The 21,477-nt window shown below is 42.3% G+C and overlaps 1 protein-coding gene across 6 annotated transcripts in view; it reads left to right on the top strand.

Annotated features, from left to right (window-relative positions):
- The first annotated feature begins 3,771 nt into the window (after positions 1 to 3,771).
- Positions 3,772 to 21,477, top strand: part of LOC101243197 (roundabout homolog 2-like) — a 41,961-nt gene continuing 24,255 nt past the window's right edge. For all 6 annotated transcript variants that reach the window (XM_026840571.1, XM_026840570.1, XM_026840569.1 and 3 more), the window contains exons 1-3: positions 3,772 to 4,394; positions 9,888 to 10,127; positions 10,464 to 10,613. In XM_026840571.1, coding sequence (XP_026696372.1) covers positions 4,187 to 4,394; positions 9,888 to 10,127; positions 10,464 to 10,613 — 598 coding nt within the window. In that variant the 5' untranslated portion in view covers positions 3,772 to 4,186. The remainder of the gene's footprint in view (positions 4,395 to 9,887; positions 10,128 to 10,463; positions 10,614 to 21,477) is intronic.

Below are 21,477 nucleotides of genomic sequence, written 5' to 3'. Positions count from 1 at the left end.
TAATACACCTCGATTCGAAAATATATTTAGGCTAAAACTCAGCCTAATAAAACGCTTAAAAGTTTACATAAATAAATTTAAAATGTCAAATTGCCTTTAATACGCATAGCACCGGCTTTACCAAGATAGCTATTAACATACGAAGTATACCTTATTAGAACTGCAACGACATCATCCGTGTACGAATTCACTTGCTGGGCAGAGTGCATCGGGCAATTTCCGGTCTTTCGTGCATCAAAAGCAGGCTCAAACTTTTCCAACGGAGAAGGAAGCAGCGTCACCTGTCCAGCTATTGTGACGTAACAAACGCGACACCTCTCGCTTTTTCCCGAACCGCCGACACAAACAAAACGAGGCCACAAGAGATAGCATTGCAAACGATCTGTTATTTATTGCGATGACCGACCGGTCTATTGTTCCAAGGTGCGAAATCTTTTCCGTGTTCACATCGGCGGGAAACCTTTGCTTCGCATAAAGAGAGACACAAGGTGTGAAAAGTTACATTAGTTAGTTGATTCGGGTATAAGGTTGTAGGATTTCTCGCTCAGTGCATGTTTTAGGTACAGTTCGGTAGTTTCCGCAGTTAGGCAAGGTCTCTTTATAAACTTTTCTGTGCTCGCCGCATATTTTCTAAAAAGTTAGTTAAGTTTTAACATAAAAGTTGCGAGTAACGTGTGCATGGGTGCTTATAACACACTAAAGCGAGGGTATAGGCATGTTTATGTATATAATACTTATTTACATATCGGTAGATATTGTTGACTAAGAATTATTTGTATATAGGCTGTATAGATTACTAACAATATTATGTTTTAAACTTAATTTATCTTATTTGTTTTTTTGCAACATACCGGTAAGCTAACGGTCAGTGCTCGTACGGCCCGTCCATTCGTCCAAAAAGGTCATCGGATATTTGTAGTGTTAATCTTAGATAGCTTTGGATCAAAAGTACCGAGGCTAATTACACAACATTATACCTGTGTACAGATTGCGTCTTCCTGTTCAGCCAGATTAACGGATCCCTTGTATTTGCACAGGCAATGCGAGGGTCACTGGTGGGCATGGTATACTATAAAGCAATACTAATTATTCTTAATTTACGCATCTCGTGCTTATAGGTGTGTGTTGTCAGTTTAAAAGTGCACATAATCAAATACTACAAACACACTTAAACGCATCACAATGTATGCTTATTTGTATTTTACTGCCTATATGGGTGTGTTCACTTGTATTGTAGAGCAAACTGCTCGGTGTTTTCGTTGCACTGATAGCGAACGCACGCGTTGTCTAAACACTATGATTAATTCGTACCGCGTGCCGACGCATTGCAATTGGCGCTTTCCAGAGCAATTAACGACGTTTTGTAACTCATTGACGGCTACCGACGTTCAATTTTCGTGTAACCGAAGACGAAATCGTTCCTCGTGTTTCATTGTGCGGATGATCGAGTTGCGAACGCCCGTTGTAGGACAATACATTTACTGAGCGCGTGCTTTAAACTGTGTTAGACAGTGGTTGGTGCAGCAAGTAGCGGACCACCCACGCGGCAATGAATGCGAGGCTAAGCTTGTAGGATATCGTGATCATCTCTGGCAAAAGTTTTAATGCTTTATTGTGTTTGGAAATTGCTGCGCTTACACTAACTTAATACTAGTTCTTGTATACTTCTATTCAGAGCCCCATGTTTCCAGATAGGAGCGCCGAAGTATAAATTATTCAGAGCCGACAAACAGTCTTTCCTCAGCGCTGTTTCCAGCCATTAGCAAACGCTATTCATAATTAATAAACCCTGTTGTCGGTAGCGGCGCTATGGAGCCTGCACTTCGTATGTCACGAAAGAGAAAAACGTAGCTGCGGCTTCGAAGTGAAACGACACTTCACGTTGCGCGTGGACGCGAGCTGGTGCGGAGAATCTCTGCTGAGTTATTTTGTTGCCGATACCAGTTAGCTTTATCAGCAAAATCGAATGTTTATTTCACAGTTGATAAACCGAGTCAGCAGTGCAGTAGTTTTATGGCCTATGTGTGACTTTCGAGGTGACGAAAGTACTCATAGTGTGAGCGTAAACAAGGAGTAAACATAATATAGACTGATCACGCAAAGGATCGCTAATAAGAATAACGTATGGCCAAGCTGAATAGACAGTAGTGAATGTACCATTGGTGTTAAGGCAAACCGCCGAGAAGGATTTGCTGTTTGTTTTCGGACTTAGCCAGGATATTGTCAAAGGCAACCAGCTGGTATAACGTCACTAGGGCTGAGATGTAAGTGTCAGAATTGCGTTTGATCTGCGCCGGAGTTCAAAATATTTATATCGATTCAAAAGTTTTGTAACACGGGAAATCTAAACATTAAGAGTTGTCTGTAAACACGAGACTCCGTTCAAACGGTGAAGGCTTTCGACTCCCGACGCGCTGCCCCGCGTGAAATTTTTAATCATCACGTCAGTGATTGGTGGTGTAACGCGTGTTATCTGCATCTGTTCGAAACATTGTGCGGAACATCGAGTTTGCCGATTTGGGATTCGGTACGTGTGTGATGCAACTTCAAAACATTCCTGTTTTTGGTGTTTAGATTAGTCTCTGCAAACTAAACAACTCGATTCCGTGCGAAATATAAGCTAGAAAGTGCTCTGTCATATTGGCCTGTTGGAATCTTTACTTTGCTACGTTGTCGTCAATAAACAATCCGTTCAGGCAATTCTCGATCGCGCTTTTAGCGAAAACGTCACGGGCAGGCCCATCTTTGTTAGTTGGAGTGTCTTATCTTATTCCGGCTTCAGGGCACGATAAGGCAACAATGGGTCAAGTTACCATCGAAAACTGCGGCAAAAACGCCAGACGATTTTCCAGTTAGTTTATCTATTGTAACTGCTTTTGTTGTTAAATAATGTTGTGTATATCCCATGTTTTGAAATTATTAGTTACATTCAGTGGTCGGCAACCTGACTTTGATGAGTTAACCCTGAGATAAAATGTGTCGATATTAGGACTCATCGTTGCGTGAATATAACTAGGGTCATACATGCCGTTTTTTGGAAAAATTCGACTTCGGCCCCATTTTCATGACTTGACCGAAATTTAAGCTCCGAGTGCCGGCGGATATTTAAATATTTTCCGAAGTTTTATTAGCAACAGAATATTTTGTAATTTGTGACTTCGGCAAGTTTGGAGAATTTAGCTTAAAATGTGTATTGTAGCTTTGAAAAAATATATTGTGAAACAGGAAAGACGGTTCGTAATTCCGGTACCAGATGTCAAAAACGGGTGAAGGGTCGATTGAGATGCGCGTGGTTGTAACTGGAAATCGGATTATGGTTCGGGTTTGATATTTGAGGGTTTCTCGTCGGTATGGTTTATCTGCGGCCGGATTGCGTTTCATTTTGCGCCAAGGAAACTGCAACAAAAAGCGTGCGCCTGACCTAGGTCCTCTGGGAGAGAAATGGGAGAAGCAAAAGAGAAAGGGCGAGAATTAGCAAATGAGAAGAAGCGCGAGACTCTTGGTGAGCAGGAAAACGGGTAATCCCTTTTCGAATTCACTTGCCGACCGGCTGAGTGAAGAGATGGTATATAACGAGTGTTGTGCACCACAGATCAGAGCTTCGCATCGCAAGGGTTTATCTCGGTTGATTTGCGTCATCGTTTGAAATTATTTTGACGTGTTAGTTATGTGTGTCGCAAAATATTCTTTTGTCTTAGAATATCGGGTGCTAGGTCGTTTGCAGGACGTAATGTTTCCTATTCCATTCAGGCAGCTGTTTTTTGCTCGTAAAGTTTGTATTTTTTTGTCGCGGAATGCAGACGGTTAGTCATTTACAACCACCTATAAGTAAGTGTGTTTGGTAGACGAGTAGTTAGCGCTTAAACGAAGTTAGCATGTGACAGTAGGCAGCACACTTTGGGTAAAATGTTAAAACATTACTCTTTGTGTCAAGTTGAAACGCACCGTGTTTTGTGTTGTTTGTTTTTATTCTAACGACAATAATAACTTGTCTTCTGACTAGGTTCACCGGTCAGAGCAATTTAGGCAATTTTCTGATTCTTTCTCTTGTCGCGGTCGAGCTCCATTTTTGAATACCAGAACGAGAAACAGTGGATTTATTTCTCCCGGGACTACATTCCGAAACTAAAGGACGCAGACGAAAGCAATCCGGGGCAGAAAATGCAATTACTATAACAACATATTCATGAACTCGTGTCTCCAACCAGGATTCAAGTTCGTTCTCGTGGATTTAAAACTTGATGGAACGAGAATTAACTCGTCTACAAAAGAAATTCTAAACTCAATAGAAAATTCTATCTCAAACTGCTTAAAAAGTGATAACTCTTTAAAAATGAATATTAAGAAGATTGTTTTCGTCTTCTGCATCCAGATATTTATTGCCGGTAAAACAGGTAAGAAACCTAATTCCCATTAAGCCTAATAGTATTTCCCTTGTATAATATGTATAGTTAATGATATATCGGGAGTAATGCGGGGTTTAGACGAAAGGGAAACATATGGTGCATGTACTCATTGCCGTGTGCGTTTTCGACTTCAGTACCGTACTTCGTATTATTGACCCCGCTCGAATCTTCGATCGAATGCTGAGAGTTTTAATGCGGTGGCTACTTTCCAACAACCATTACTGTCAATATGGGTCACGAATTACCCAGTCGACGGATTACCAAAGCAAACTGTCTGAAAACGATCGCTACCGGTTTGTGAGGTTACCATGGGCCTTGCCCAGTTATACAAAGGCAGATCAGCATTTTTCCTCTACGTGATGTGATAAAGTTTTAATGGCTTCGCTTTTTAAGAAAAAATTGTTGTTCCGAATGTTTGAACGTATAAATAGTAGGGCAGCCGAAAGGTACGTTTTCCGAGACTTCCGTTTCTTTTTCGCGTTCTGTGTTACGAAAGTTGCTAAAACGTTCGTTTTTAGTGACGCATTTCAATTGACGTAGCCGTAGTTTTCGCTGCCTGGGATCACCGATTGACATCTTTAAATATTGCTTATAATAACACCTGATCGTATCAGTTCATGCTCATTAGCTACGACCACCACGGAAGTTAACGGTCCGAGTTTTCATTGTCTACTCGCAGTGTTTACAGCTCGGTAATAAACTTTTGCTTTCGGGGACGGCAGCTCGTCAGGAATCCAACCGTGCGCATTGCATTCGGTCGTTAGATGTTTACAAACAGTAAAACGGCAGCAAATTAAGGGCGGACAGTAAAAAAACTTTTTATTGGCGACCGAAAATGACACTGTTTGTCGTGCGAAACGATCTTGTCGTAAATTACCTGCACTTGTTCGAATTGTGCAGGATCGCTGCTAAACTTGTTGATCTTAAGCTTTAGCGGAATGTGAGCTTCCTAGAGCCAAGATATATTTTAATGTATGTTTGGATTGCCGTGCCCGCAGTGAACTTTCCAATCCGTTTAATTACCGTTTAGTTTTATCCCGCCCCATAAATGGCTGGTGATTAATTCGTGCTAAGAGCACACAACGTTTCGCAACGATCCCCGATCGGCGCGCTCTTGGATCTACGCCAGAAAGCGTGGCCAGTGGTTTAACAGATATTGTATTAGTCTGCTGCAGGAAATCGGATACTGTGTACGAACCGCATGCAGATAATGGTCAGTAACGTAAGCGCTGAGCGGTGTGATCTGCCGAACACGCAGCGTGTGAAAAATGCACGCTACTTCGACGCTTGATGCACCACGTTTCGCTAGAAGCAATTAGGTTTGCAAATCGTTATTCTGCCTCGTGTTGCTGTCCTGGTTTCCCTTTGGTTCGTGGTTATCACTCACCGGCCCGAGATCCCGATCGATCTGTATCACGTGATATCTTCATCAGGTTGTCTGTCTACGCTGACAACCTTTCGTGTGCAGCCAGCGAGTGAGAACTGTAGTAACTGACTCTGGAAAGAGAAACAATTGCAGGATTAACACAAAGCGAGTCCACCAGTCTCCTTGCTATCTATTATTTATGAGCCGTCGTATTGATGGACGACCTCTAACATGGCCTTGTCTGAAACTGTACAATTTTACGATGTTATGAATAATAGTAGAAAATAAACGACGGTATCTAGCCTGCGATAACAAACTTTGACGTTCGTGACATCCACAACGAATTCTACGACCCTAGCGCAACAAATTATTATCTTGCCGTCTTCGGCACACTTTGCTGTACTAAGGCCAGTTAATTATTCAGCCGAAACAGCCTCATTTTAATGCGCATCTGTCGTCTGCCGAGTCAGGTCGCCGGCCTGATTAAATTAGTAATGGATCCCATTAGAAGTAGCTATCAACCAAAACTTGTAAAATCATATCAACGCATGACCATTCCTAACTGGGCGTTGCGGTACGTAGGGCCCTTTGTTGTTGATTAACCTTTAACGTTAAATCCGAACTCGGCTATTTTAAGGAATGCCACGGCTTGTGTGTTTTCCGCCTTCGGTTTTATTTGCGCTCCACCAATCGGCCGGACCACGGTCCTGAGAGTCTCTTGACATTCTCAACCGTCACAACAACACATTTTAATTTATAGACGCTGCCTGTCATTGTACAACGTACATAAACCTGCCTTAAATAAATAGTCTGATACTCTCATATACAGAAGTTATGATAGCCCAGCAGCCTTTGGTTAACCCAGCACTTACCTAGAAAACTGTAGCGCAAATCAAGGCCAGCCACTTGAAATTGTACCTGTTGTCACCGTGTACGGCAAACGTGGCTACGATGACTTAAATTAATTACGTCGTAATCTAATCAGGTTATTCCTTTGCCACCCGCAAATATCACTTCATTTTCACACTAGTGAGGAATTTGATTCGTTTACTCGCGTTGATAACCGAGACTTAGGTAAACGCGTCAAAGTTTGATTTTCCTCTTACGGGAAGATTAATTAAAATAAAATTTGTCTGCAGTCCGCTTTAATTTCAATTAGCCACGTTGTAATGTGTGTTCGACTACCGCAGTTGGGAACCATAACAGTCTTTGACCTGTGACCCAACTTAACGCCGAATAGACATTTAGAGCTGGTTTGAAGCACACAGCAAATAGTGCTTGTTGCTGTTTCGAAACCTCTTAACCGAGGAATGATTCACCGTTCCCAAAACAGCGCAATTTACAGCCCACCAAGGCGGTTGCCATCATATCAAATACGCAGGTTTGCTGGCACCGTTTTCTGTCCAGTAATGACCTTGGCTACGTTACTGAAGTGTGTTGCAACTGCAAAGAACCGGTTCCCACGTGTGACCTGCGGAAAACGACAACGTTACTTCGTCATGGGAAACTAGTAAACAACGATCTACCGGTGCGAAGTCGTCAGAAAAATTTTGATTCGCGGCCTCTTCCTTAGTATCGCCTTATGGTTGTAAATATATCAATATCCGGTCTACATTCGGCTTTTGTCCATCGCATCCTGCCAGTTGCGCTGACTTGTAAATTAAATTGCGATCACCAATATGTTGCTAGCTGGAACACTCAAATATCGAGATGTCCGCGAATCTTTTGTCAAAATCTTTTTAACATTGCAGACGTTGATTTCGCGTCGAATTGACCGAGACATCATTAATTTCTAGCATCGGCCGCAACACGCGATATATTCAGGCCTCTTATATTGAATTATCGAACCAAGGAGTCGCCGCGGTAGCAAATTTCTGTTGCGTAATTAGAAATTGCGATCGATCACCAACGTGAACATACGCTTGGCGTTCTTCCATTGTCCTTGAGCATGTGATGCGGTTTCCATGAAGGATTTACAATGGCAATCTTCTTACTATAGGATCCAAGGGGGTATAGCACCTCAGCTTACGTTTTAAATGAAAACAATGAACATACGTACACATTATGTCATTACCGAGTTCGCCCATAATTCGGAACGAATTGATTGTCTTGGGTTGACAGAGACTTCATTTCAACCTTATGCGCAACGCTTTGATGAAAATGCGGAAACTGTGCTCATATCATCTCTTTATTTAGCTTTTATTATTGTTGGGGCGTGAGATTAATCGTCCAGAGTCGGCTCGCTTTTGAAAGTTGACTTGTGTCGTTGCTTTCAGTCGGAAATTTTTGATCCATGCGATATACTGCCAGTGAAGCGTGACTATGCCGGATGCGACCGCGGCGACTTGTTTACGTTTTGAAAACTCCCCTATACTCCCGGACAGCAACAGTGATGGTCGCGGTGCGCCGGTGCGTTTAGTTTTTCACAAAAACACTTCAACAGAGTTACCTCAGGAAATGCGTTATAACGCGATATATTGTAAAGAATTGTTTGATCTAAACTATCTTTTTTTATGACTTGAAGAGCTTTGATGACGATTATTTGTATAAATATCTTGAAAGACATCCACTGTGGCACCGGAATCTCATGAAACTGAATAGTGTTATTATTTGGTTTCAGTATGACGTTTATTACCTTAAATGAAGACTAATAGCTTTCTAATTTTGCCTGTTTAAAGTAACTGTAATATATCTGCAATAGCGATGTTGATTTGCTGTCTGTTATCGAGGAATGGTTTAGCTCGTTAAGTCATAAATACTGTGGCCCATCATCTATAAGTTACGTACACTTCACAGATCGTAAAGTCTCTAAATTCAGTAGTGTAGTTATCGTTTCAACGCCAGCGTTAATGAGTCGCTAATTTTAGGATCGAAACTTAACCCCCAAAACGACATTCCAAAGTTAAGTTCGTACAGTAGTCCAATAGAACAACAAACAATCTGAAGTACTATTGGACGATTTGTAGTTAACACCAAACTCTAACCCATTCTCTTTATAATCCGAGTACGAACGCAATCCGCCAGTTCAGATAATTACAATAAACAACCGCAACAAAAGAACGGAGGAAACGAAGACAATTCAACTGGTCAAACACAAAGTGGTTCCTATCTTATTTTGAATCTTGGTACCGTTTGAGTTAAGCTCGATAGAAGAGTTTTCATTCTTATATCAGACACTGGGCTGAAAATATTTAAACCAAAATTGGGTTTGTCTAATGTTTTGGATCAAAACATTACTTGTGTTTGTGTGGTGGACTCTTTGTTTATCATGCTATATTCAGTCACTCTAAATTTCCAGTACGGTGGTCTAATTTGAGGTATTGCGGCTGTCCAGTTTAGTCCGCTGATGGATTCCGGTGTCAAACTAAGTTAACTTTCCGATCAGCAACACGCTCGCAACGTTCCACGCCATTACACGAGTCAGTTGCTCCATGCAGCTGGGTTTATCAGTCAGGCAGGTGTAGGTGCTGGGCACGGATTACCGCATGACACACTTTATGCAAAGGGGCCGTGTGACGGTGAACTTTCCGTTTCGCCGTCGCCGCCAGACAACTTAATCCTCTTACACACAAAAGATCGAATCGCATTTAGCGCTTTTGAAAGCGCTTGCAGCTTAATGCAGACTCAGTAACACATTTTAGGTGTGTACAAATCGACCGCCTACGTATGTATATATATATGATAAACATCCCACGTAACTGGTTTCAAAAACCCTTATATTTTTCGTTAGCACGCGCTTCAGGGGCTTTGAGTTTTCTTTGGGCGCCAGGCAAGCCACTGTAATTAAACCCAGCCTTGGTGTGTGGACCGGCAGATACAAAACGCCGGGAAATCTATGCTCACTTTTTCTCCCTTCAGAATTCGGTGCCACGCCGCGGGAAAAAGTCGGTAGTAATCAATACCCCTGAAACCCTAGATTTCTTTGCGGTTAAAGCTGCTGGCGCACAATGGAGAATACGCATTACTCTTTGGGAGCGCACAGGGTGTTGAAAACACGCGTTTTGTGTGAATGTTCTTGTCCCAAACAAATCTAAACCCCGCAATTCGAAACTGCGTTAAATTTTACGATCCAATCAATAGGCAAAATTCCTTAACCTATTAAAATTATTTCTCAGTATTCGGATTACCTGATCCCGACCCATCAGACAACGCCCCTCAGCCATTGCCACAACCCCTGGCCCGTCGCAGCTCCGGTTTAAACAATAAAGCGACCCCACCACGAATAACAGAGGAGCCTGCCAATGCCATCGTTGATGATACGGAAGTCACTGTGCGACTTTACTGCCGAGCAACTGGATTCCCCGACCCCACCATAAGATGGCTGAAAGATGGCCAGCCTTTGGACAGCCAAAGTGGTAAATTGAAATTTTATGAATCATTTGTTTTTACGTTGCCTCAATGTTGTTACAAATTGTGCCTACATTCGGTTTGAATATAGAATCGCCAGTATTTCTAGCAGCTAAACGAGCTGTGTGTAACAAGTTAACGCTTTTGTGTGGTAATTATTATACTGTTATATGCCATATATGGTTATGAAGGTAATTACGTAAACTATATACCATAAACAAATCTAAACAGACGTCTGCAGTGTGACCGAGCACCACTTTAAACTTAACGAGTTGTAGGAGCACTTTAACTTCTCAACAAGTTTTGATTGCTTGGCTAAGGTTTATGCAATTCTCCCTTTACAGTTCGCGGGATCATAAAACTTGCACCCGGAGAACTTATGTTCCTAAATGTCCGACATAGAGGCGAAGATGCCAATACTGGGACTTATCAATGCATTGCTGTGAATAGTGCCGGAGAAGCTCGAAGCTCAAACGTAACTGTCCAGATGGCAAGTAAGTGGCCGTTTTTGCACTTCAATATTATCCTAAGCAAAATTCGGTGAAGTAATTCTGTAAAAACCATTAGATGCTTGATTGTGATTAGAATGCTTGTGTATTGAGGAGCGTGGTCAACTAAGCCTTATTGATTGAGTCCGCAATAAGATCTATAAGAAATTAAATTGCCTTTTGATTTCTGTTCTACAAACCATTAGTTTACATGTTACGACATTGCCAGGCATGCCGTGTTATCACATGATATACACTATGCCAATTAAAGTTATCGCGCTACGGGTTTATTCACATTCTGGCACGAGCTTTTGTTTACCTTTGACGTTTGACACATAACGTCGGACATTTTAATAATCTCCTCATATGGCAAATCACCGTCTTATCGTTTGTCTGGCTTGGTAGAGAACTGTTCCGTAAGAAATCGTGTGACTTGTTTTGTCTTATCGTGGAATCTTATTCTGTTTGTTTAGTGTTAGCACTCGTGCTGTTAAGCCATATTTTCTCCGGTTAATTTAATACATGTTGGCTGTAAAAGAAACATTAAGGTTCAACAAACGCCATAGAAGGTACATTGTGATTAAATAAACAAACGAAAGGGATCATGTCACTAAAATACCAACCGTACGACTCAGGGACGCATTCCGTTATTGAAAAGTGTCGTAACTATTTCTTATGTGTGTTTTGCTGGAACAGGAGCAGCATTAGTAGTGTGACTACGGAGATGGTGTGGGTCACCGGGTAAAACAGAAATGTTTGTTGTCGAGGGGCAGATATCATCTCGGCGGTATTTGCTTTGCAATATTCTTTTCCCGGGATCCATTAGAAGACCCCTTTGTGAGGGTAATTGAACCAGCTCGCTTATCAGTGCACGACAAACACGCCCGAGCCCGGTAGTAATTAATACGTCGGTATAATACAGCCTGAATCTGCGGGCCATCGTTTGTGGCAAAATAATTCGATTCTATTTCGGTCCACAATGATTCCGCCGTCGTCGTCGTGCTAGTTCTACGTACGGGAAGCCGTGGGCCGGTTTCCGTTTAGACCCCGCACCCTCGTTCATATAACGAGCGCTGGACAAAAGCTGAGCTGTTATGAATAATAATAGTAATTTGGCAGGAATCAAGAGTCTAATGTAACAATAACGCGCAGTTGTGGTGGTGACATTTAGCGTCCAGATTTTAAATCGAATGAATGACCCAACCCGTATTCCCAACATATACTGCTTTTGTGTTCGTACTGATGATATATATATAAACATGACGCAATAACCATTTTCCTTCCCAAATTGCGTCTAGTGTAGAATTACTCGCAAATCGAGCTACCGTACAACGTGTGGCTACTATCCACGTCGACGTAAGAGCATCGTTTCTCTTATTACTCAAATAACACCGGTTTCTGTCGCACTCTCAACCTTTGAAGTTTATTGAAGTCGGTTTGGTCGACCGGTGCGTTGCGTTTTATTGCTCTACCCACCGTTGGTTGCCCGGTTGCTGGGCTACGAGCTCATATTTGCTTCTTCGATTCGTCAAAACTTTGCGGTTTTCCGATTAAGCCTGAGAGCTGGGAATATAAAACTGTGAGATCATGCTAAGTTGACAGAAGCTGTTTGCGTTGATTGATAAATCAAACTTTAATTAATTTCACCCCGAATTGATTTCTAAGGTTGAATCCGCAAAGATAAAGCTGTGAACGTTCTTGTGAGATTTTGTGACGTATTCCAGCCTTTCTTTCTCTGTAACTTCGCATGGTTTCCAAGTGGTGCTGTAGTGTAGTGGTGCCTTTGCTCAAATAACCTTATCCAGAAACCGAGTTTTCGCCCTAAATCAGCGTCAGTGTCCAATTTTCTGGTTGCCTTATTTTCACCTTTAACTTCTTTGTGATTTTATGAGACTTCAAGTGTGATGGATTGCATTGAAAACCCGAAACCAACCAATTAAACGAGATAATCTTGCTAAACCAAGACAGATAGGGTTAGGTCTTAATCTTTTAACAAGTTGTTACTGGAACAGCTGAAACTAAACTGTCAGAATTCCGGACCTGGGTTTGTACGTTGTGATTTTCAGCCGTTTCGCGGTTTTGTTTATAAAACGCACATAACCGTCGTTTTACTCGAGTGTAATGTATGGTGCCAGTGTGACACGTGAGGTAAACAGCTTGATCGAACAGTACACGTGCACGGGACATCTATTTCCGTTGAAAGTTTGCGTGAAATCGTTCGGAACAGAAACGCAGCTGTTCGTTGGTACTTCGCTTTGTACGTGGTCCCAGTTTGTTGGTTCGAGCCGCTATGTTTTTGTTGCTTATAAACCCTGACACGTGGCGTGTTGAGTTATACCGATTAAATGATTTGCGCTTCCAAAATGTTTGGAAACAGCTCATGTTAACCAGATTACGATAAGCCCCGGGTTCGATTTTTAAGTCGTAATTGGATTCCGTCCCGGGAAATTTGTTGCCAATTCTGAGTCACCATGCCAAAGTAACTTGTTCGGAAGAACAAATCTGGTCTCACTAATCTAAAGTAAGGTCGTTTTTTTGGTGGGCTATATTGTTGGTGGACTTATTGCATTGCATTGTAGTTACTTATAAGAATATGTGTTGTATATTGCAAATGTAATTATGGATTCTTTAACGAAGCGCATGAAATGAGAAAGGAGGTAGGCTGACCAAGCAAGTCTGTTGTGGTCGATATCTTGTAGCCAGGACTACATATTGCTGTATAATTGCTTCAGCCACCCGCGTCTTGTGCAGCTTGTTTCGCATTTCTTGTTGTTGTGCTCAAAAAACGATCGATTGTGCTTAATAAGAAGTGATCGATGAGAAATTGTTCTAGCACAGGACAACCTTCATTTATTGGCTGTAATATCGATCCCTTTGCTCCTTGGAACTGCGTCCCTAAGACTCTGCCAAACCAGATGCAAGGAGCAGAAATGCAGAGCCAATTCATCATACGTTTATTGGAAGGGTTAACCAAATTACCGGTGCCCAGGATCCAAAACAGTCGAGTCGCCCCGGCGTCTGTAAGAGGTTGTATATATATGCATGTGGTGCTTTCACGAGAATTCCCTCGAGCAGAATGCTACACTTTGTGTCGCAAAATGCGCTTTTGGTAAACAGTATTCGTAGATGAACGCCTGTTTGTAAACAGTTATTAGCATGGGCGGAAGGTGCTGACGACCTATGTCGCCTTTTTAGTATCGGATTTCTTTGCGTAATATGTCTGTTGTTTCGGTCGACTTACACCTCTTAGTGTGTTTATACCACTACACATAACAACACATAATGCACTGTGAATGTGTTTCTAGCGAAAACTTGCAGCTAATAAGGCGGCCCAAATTAACCCATTAGAACAAAAGGATTTCAAGCAAAGCCCTTTTATCCTTCGCATCCACGGCTGTGCAGGCATACAGCTGTCAATCAAATCGAGTCATCTCTCTTTTTCTTTGTCCAAATTTATTTTGGCATTTTTAAATTGACTCGCGACCTTAACAAGAACTCGAAATCGAAGATAATTACCTCAATACGGAGCCGGAAATGCCTGTCGAGCTGTTGACACGTCACGATAAGATAATAGGGGTCAGGTTGCAAACGAGTCAACCCCCAACCCTGAGTTTAACTCATAATGTTTGGCCGTCCTGGTCATCGTGCTCATCTATCCGGTAGGTTCAGATTCCTACCGGTCTTTAGCTCTTTCAGATGTCGTAATAGGTTGGCCAAGAATTAACTGTTGATCCCCTTCGGGACGATGATCGGAAATGAATCATTTATGGTTCAAATTAATGTCGCACGTCATGCACCCGCGCTGCAGTGTCATGAACTCCGTACATTTAGCAGCGGTAATATCCTCTGCCTGCAAGGATGGCAAAAACTGCACCTTGAAACTATTATTCTGTATCAACAGCCGTTTTAATGCACTTTGGGCCTCAAAGAGTTTTTATTTTCACAAGCTCATATCTAATGCATTATTCAGCACCACACCAGGACAGGATTGCGTTTCAATAATCCACGTTTTCACTTAGACTGATATGCGAGATTGGATACAGCCGGTTATAATATAATCCTATAGCAAGGTTAGTTACTCTACTGTAGGAGGGATACCTCATTACCCTGGATCCCATCTAAATAATTCAGAGCCATGTGTGCGATGGATACTATGGTATGTTCATCGCTATTCTTCTTAGCCCGCCCTTCTAATTGAATGCACATTGGTTATGATGGGGCAATGAAATATTCACGAGGCGTCACCGCTTCGATGACTTCACGGCACGACGACCTTCACCGCAAAGACGCGTTGCCAGCGGTATAATTAAAAAATCCATTTAGCAGACCGACGGCCTTTGAAGCTTATAAGCCTGTCAATCGTCGAGTGTTACTACCCGAGACTCGATCTGCTTTCGTCTAAATACCGACCTGTTTATACCGCAGGGAGACGCAGTGTGTATACCACAAACGCTTCCAAATGCTTTCACCCAATACCTGGCATTCATTGGCTTTTAGTGCTCGATTGCAGAGTTGTTTTAAACGAGACACGACGCAGCAGACTCCGTAGAAAAAATCTGCAGTTCCAGGGTCACGGTCTTCCCACTCCGCATGATTCGCATGCGTTGCTTTCATTTACAGTTGATCAGCAGTACGGCCCGTTTAACCCCAAGTGCTCTGTGAAAGTGGTCATATTACAGGCCCACCTGTTATATTTGTTTGCGTTACCCTACTGACGGAAATCATGCGAGAGATCTGAAACCATCATAAAATTGTGGAATGTTAAATTGTGTAAATTTGGCGACACGGAATTGTTTTAGCAGCTTTCTAAACGATATCTGCAAAACACAAACATATAAAAAAATTTTAGTTGTCGGATAAAAACAGAATCGAATTGGTTTGATACTTCGTCGCCAAGCAAAGAAAACGTTTCACTCGTCGCCTTGCCAACGGTGGTTTGATGTACGCTACCCTGCTTTGATGGATCGGTCGGTCAGCGGACACGGCTGACTAACTCTTGATTGGCCGAAATACAGGGCATCGTGACAGGATAAGGGGCATTCACTTGCCTTTCACCGCCGCGTCATATCACCCAATTTCAGAGGCCGTGAGAGAATGGTTGAAAATATCGGGACAGGTGCTGGATTTTAATGAATACTTTATAGCTAGGCGTCGCTTTGTGGGTTTAAGAACCTTCGTAAGACTATATTAAGCAACCTGTACTTTTGCACTGTTGGTGACTTCAGAGTTCCCACACAACTGGAAACTGTTTGTACTCTTGTACCGAGATATTGGGGGACGTGATCCGTTTAAAATAAGCAAAAACCGCATATGGAAGGGTCGTGGCATTTTACGAAACTATTTTAAGCGCTGGACCGACAGAAAAAACAGCAATACCACACAGCACTATATGTGTCCCGTATAACTTTGTTCAGTTTGTGATATTTCTCTTGTTCTTACCATCTGCCAAAACATGCAACACGACACAATATATTAACCATATCCAGAGAGCGCAGACATACGCCTGTTAAAATGAGCATATGTGTATGTAAGCCCCATTACCGCACGTTTGTATTGTTACGGTCACGTAGTGGTATCTGTTCCCACCTAAATACACATGGCCGCCATTATATTTGGACTTCGTTCGACTGTTGTCAATGTTCTAGCATAACGAACATATGTGCCAGTACGTTTTAACTCAATCCACACGGGTTTTCTGGTTAAATCGATTCGTTTAAATTCCTACTGAAGATATAACCTGTCAGATTTATTGAAACAACTCTTAAGCTGGTGTTTACTGTGTCCGACAAATAGGAATTGATACATTCTTCATATCCCTATGGTTATTAAGATCACGGGACTGTTTATAGTTGGCCTAGTGGATTGACTCGTCCCCTTTAAACTGGATAAATCCGCTTTGATCTGGTTTCTCTGAGTAAACTCGCTTATTAAATCGTCCCAAGTTAATTTTCCCTTATCACTCGATGGGAGTAGGATCTGTCAGTTAGGTAATAAATTTGGCTGCCGTGCCGTTACCGTGTTGAGTATATAGGTAAAGTTCCTTTTGAAGTCACCGAGTTAGTTCAACGGACTTTGTCGTAACCGCAAAGTTTCCCCAACTCCAAAATCGACGTTACAGCCAGACGCTTTTTCCTAGGCTTTTCAAGTTGGGAGTAATACTCGCACACCTGGAATAACTCGTCAGTGGAGTTATTAGAAGCAACCTACGCGCGCCACGCGCCTCGTACACTTTCGATTTCTTTCCCCAACAAAGGCTACAGGTGTCTCTGAGCGTATTTCAAAGCGGCCAGGCACGTCGCAATGCCCTAAGTCGCGGTTTAAGTTGTCTCGATGTTGGTTTCTGTCTGTAATTTGCTTCAGGCCGGTATTTATTGCGCGGGGGCCGGGCATAGACAGGTGTGTGGATACTTCTCAAACGTTTTCTTTATTTTGATGTCGATTACCGGTCATACTCCGCTGAGGTTAAAATGGGGTTTATGTACGTCACTGGGATTAGCCTGCGTATGGATTCTCCAAATGAAAAGTTGCCGCCGCGAGTTCACAAACGAAAGGCGACCGCAGACGATTGATCCGTCGCACGATCTGTCCAACAAACTTAAGATATTTCGGAAGGCCGATTCCGTTCAAACAGCAAGCTTAAACATTATTCATTGCTGCCCTTAGTACTTGAGCGTCGGAATGCGGAAATTAAATCCTGTACGGTTTCTGTGTTTGGTGTATCACTGTAACAGGAGCAACAGTAATTTCCTTTTTCCTCTAGCCCATTCTTTTGTATGATTACTTAATGGCTCTGCGGTTTGGAACAAAAAGGACGAAGGGCCATCCACAATTTTTCGCCAATTAGAGAATGTGACATTTGCCAAATTGTTTGGTCAACCAGGCGTACTTTTATTGTTGGAGTTTTTATACTGACCACTCATAATTGTGGGCGCTCTCAGCATATTATTTAAAATTCCAATTTGTTCAAGTCATCAAAAAGCTTAGTCAATATAATCATCTATGAGTTAGATCAATTTAACTGCCAGCGTGCTTCGTAAATCATCCCTCTTTATTAACTTTGGCAGCCTTGGCCATTATATAATTAGCGTCCTTTCATCTTGTGACAAATTTGCTTTGGACCGTCAGCGGAGTTTTATGTGTTATATTGTAGTTCATATATTATCTTAAATAGCAATAAACTGCTATTGTTTAAGCAGCTGCTGTGTTGGCATTCTGTTGCTAGGCTGCTACTGTACTTTGAGGCTGCGGGTGGCACGATATTCTGACAAATAGAGATCCATAAAATACGACAACCCCTACTGTGTGGGCCACAGCGAACGCGTGCTGGTTTGGCAAACAGTCAAGATACATTTGCACTTCAAAGTCGGCGTTTTAATTTTTTACAGTTCGCAGCATTTATCCGATTTCCTTAAAATGAGAAAGGAAATGCTGTGTACATAGGATGTAAGATTTACTGTTAAGATTGTCGTATTAATTCAAGTATCCTGTCCCTAAGCGTTTAATATCTGCTATCAAATCATTTCAACCTGCAGGTTACAATGTGGTTTCACAGAAAATGTTGGACAAACTATAAACACATCATCAGCCACTTGACTTAATTACGCCGCTGCCTAATTTTCTCGGTAAACTTTCCAACGTTTTCGATTTTGCCGCGATAAATGTCTGCCGTGGTTGCAATTTTCACTTTCACCTGCTAGTTACTCCCACCGCCGGCAGATTTTGTAACGTAGATCGAGGCCAGTGCTTATTTCGAGGCAGAATCAGCCTGATTTCCCATCAATTAACACGCCGTGCCCGCCGTAGATAGCAATCTAGTGGAGCCTTAGATTTGCCACCCTGTTTAGGGAATGAAAACATTTCCGCCTCCCTTTTATGACCATACACCGATGTAGGGCCTAAAACCAAATAGTCGGCCTGTAGCACTTTGATTGCACGTGCCAGACCCACATATTTATCAACACGACCGATTTGTCGCAAAATCCGCGACCAAGACGTCACGGATCGTTGATCCCCCAATAACTTTGTGTCGAAGCTGTTTTTATCGCCATCTTAGTCACCGTTCAATGGCTAAAACCCTTCGTTTTGACCACACTTTACGCAATGTCCTTGTGTTACTCACGCAGCAGTAACCTGACTCGATAAGTTGTAATTGAATTTTCGCCAAAGCGTTTCCGCTTGCCTCCCAAGTGAGTTATGTCTCGCCAAACAGCTTGGCCCTTGCGATTGGAATTATTCTTTTGCCAGTAATACGCCTATACCAGTTGTCGTAATGGTAGTATTAGGTTTTAGGGCTTGTCCCCACCCATATTATAACATCTGCTACATTTTCATTTGTCTGATGCTATCCAAATTTAATGTCCCGATAAAATGCTAACCATGCGAAAAGTTCCCTTTATTCCAAGTAACCTATTATACGTCAGTCTATCTGAGTTTGTCATTTGCCTTTATTGTGGACATGTAACGTACACGTTTGTAGCAGAAAATTGTGATGGATCGGTCCTTTGTTATGGGGTAAAGTTTCGCAAAATGATTCTCACCAAGCGGCGAGTATATAGTGTACGACATAAAAAGTCATTTACGTGACTCAACTGTCTTCAGCGTTTGGTAGGTAACGACCTTCCTTATACGTCACGATTTCGAATGTTTTCTGTTCCGTTGAGAATCTTCCCGCTCATTCAACATATCAACAAACTCGAAATGGATTTCCCGTGGCGAGTTAACCCAGCATCCTGGTGACTAAGACCAATAACGGCATGAATCAGTTGGCTCGTAGGCCGGTAGGATACGAAGCTTATGTACCGCACACATATTTGTTCTATTTTAACTTGAAATCTTCAAGGATGTGACAGTGACGTCTTCATAAATGTCAATCTTCAGCGAGCCCGATTTGAGTTAAGGCAGCGGTTTTTAATGTGTATTTGGCTGCCGACGTGAATCCAGAGCTGCGGTCATTAAAATAACCAAGCTTCCCGACGTAGCAATAACTTTGAATGTAAATTGAAACTGACGAAACGGAATTAGACTTTCTCCTTCCTCGTAGCAACGCTAGACAACCGGCCACGTCCCCCGACAATAAAATCCGGGCGGAACCGCATTATCAGCGGACCTTGTGACAAAACGTATTACCGTCAACGTCACGGACTGCCGAATCAATAGTTGCTTAATTTTGATAACGTCACCACGCAGCCACTCACTTTGTTGCTGGTGGCGAATTTATTACAGCATCGTGCTGGGCGTATCGAATTTGACAAGCGACTTCAGCAGTAAAAGTGGTGGGGAATCTCTTAGGTGTAATTACCAATACAGATCCCGATGCTTTGCGATCGTAATTTTGATCTCTGATCCATATTTTATCGTGCATAATGCATTCGACGCAGCGTATTCATCAGTTGTACATGATACGCGGAGATAATATCACATAACGTTCATCGTATATCTTCCATTTAAGATCTCATCCATTGTCAATGTTAGTCTTCCGTTCCTGAGATGGACGTTTTTCGTGCTAAGTAGAGATTACTGCTGTAATCTTTCCGCGGTCTTCAGTTCGCGTAAACCTTGGCTTTTAATAGCAGGTCGGCCTTCCCTTCGTATGTCGGAATAGAAATCAGTTAAAAACGCATCCATCATGATGAAAGTAAGATGCGCAAATTGCTTCGGCAAACTTTGTATGACAGAAAATACCAAGCAGGGCCGAAGTATGCTTATGACAAAGTAGACGTGTAATTGGCGTGCTAACCGGCAAATGAATTTGTTTTTCTCATTATGTGAAGCCCTGCCAACTATTATTGCAAAATCATGCAATGCCATGACTAATGAGCGCACGGCGAGTTTTCTAGGCGGTTTAATGCTTGGGAAATGGGCAGTTGCAAAACCATTAAAATGGCTCAATGATTTTTTGTAATGCTTAAAATGCTCCAGAGAGATTATGGGCGGATAAGCCGTTGTTCACCTAGTTGCGTTCAATCCATGTTACCGGTCTTATATCCCAACGCCTTGTAATACTTGGTCAAGTATCATGCGCTCTAGATTTCATTGGTCTTACATGGCAATGCTGACTTATAAATATCGCCTAAAACTTACCGGTTGAATAGAGAACTTACAGTTCACGCTTATATTATCAGAAACGACGCGTTACATTGCCGGAAATGTCCCAACCACTAATTACACAGTAGCACGTTGCAGAGAAAAGTATATACCAATGGTTATAATGAATTGGCTCGGTCTCGTTATCGCGCGCGAAAATTACCACTGTGACGGTTATGTGTACGAAATCATCATTGCCGTGATGTATGTTTCACTTATTGTTAATCAAGCCTATAAGAGCTAACTATTTCAGCTTTTACTGGCGACTAAACAACACATAACTATGGTAGCCCAACGGCCCATAACAGGAAACGGCAGCGGACAGACGAAAGTACAACACATCGGGCGAAGTCAAACACGTTTAAGTAGGAAAACGACCGTTTGTTGAAGTACTTATATGTTTACTTTATGCGTCGATTACCGCTAGCTACTACTACTTCTTAGTTTCCGGTCTGGTGAGAGTTACATTTTTGACGTTTCTAACACTATGCTGCAAATTCGCGTTCCCGCCCTTTGCGCTGGCCCATACATATAAGATCAGCAACATTATGTGCAGCTGCTGTTGCTCCTGTTAAAAAGCACAAAACAAACATCACATGCAAATGCCATTTTCGCTTGAATTTGACCACAAATTGCGGCTAAGTGGTTTGGCGTAATCGCAACGGTTCTACGTTTCCGCGGCGCCTGCTCGGAATCCCTGTGTTTCCTGTTAAGAATTTGGCAAGAAATGCGCTAAGACAAAACAAACGTATGTCGACAGGCGTCATCAGCATCAAAGGAACAATAC

Source organism: Ciona intestinalis, chromosome 2 (genome assembly GCF_000224145.3).
Source record: "Ciona intestinalis chromosome 2, KH, whole genome shotgun sequence".
Lineage (NCBI taxonomy): Eukaryota > Metazoa > Chordata > Ascidiacea > Phlebobranchia > Cionidae > Ciona > Ciona intestinalis.
The sequence above is the reverse complement of the archived record's forward strand: the minus strand, read 5'-3'. Positions and strand labels throughout refer to the sequence as shown.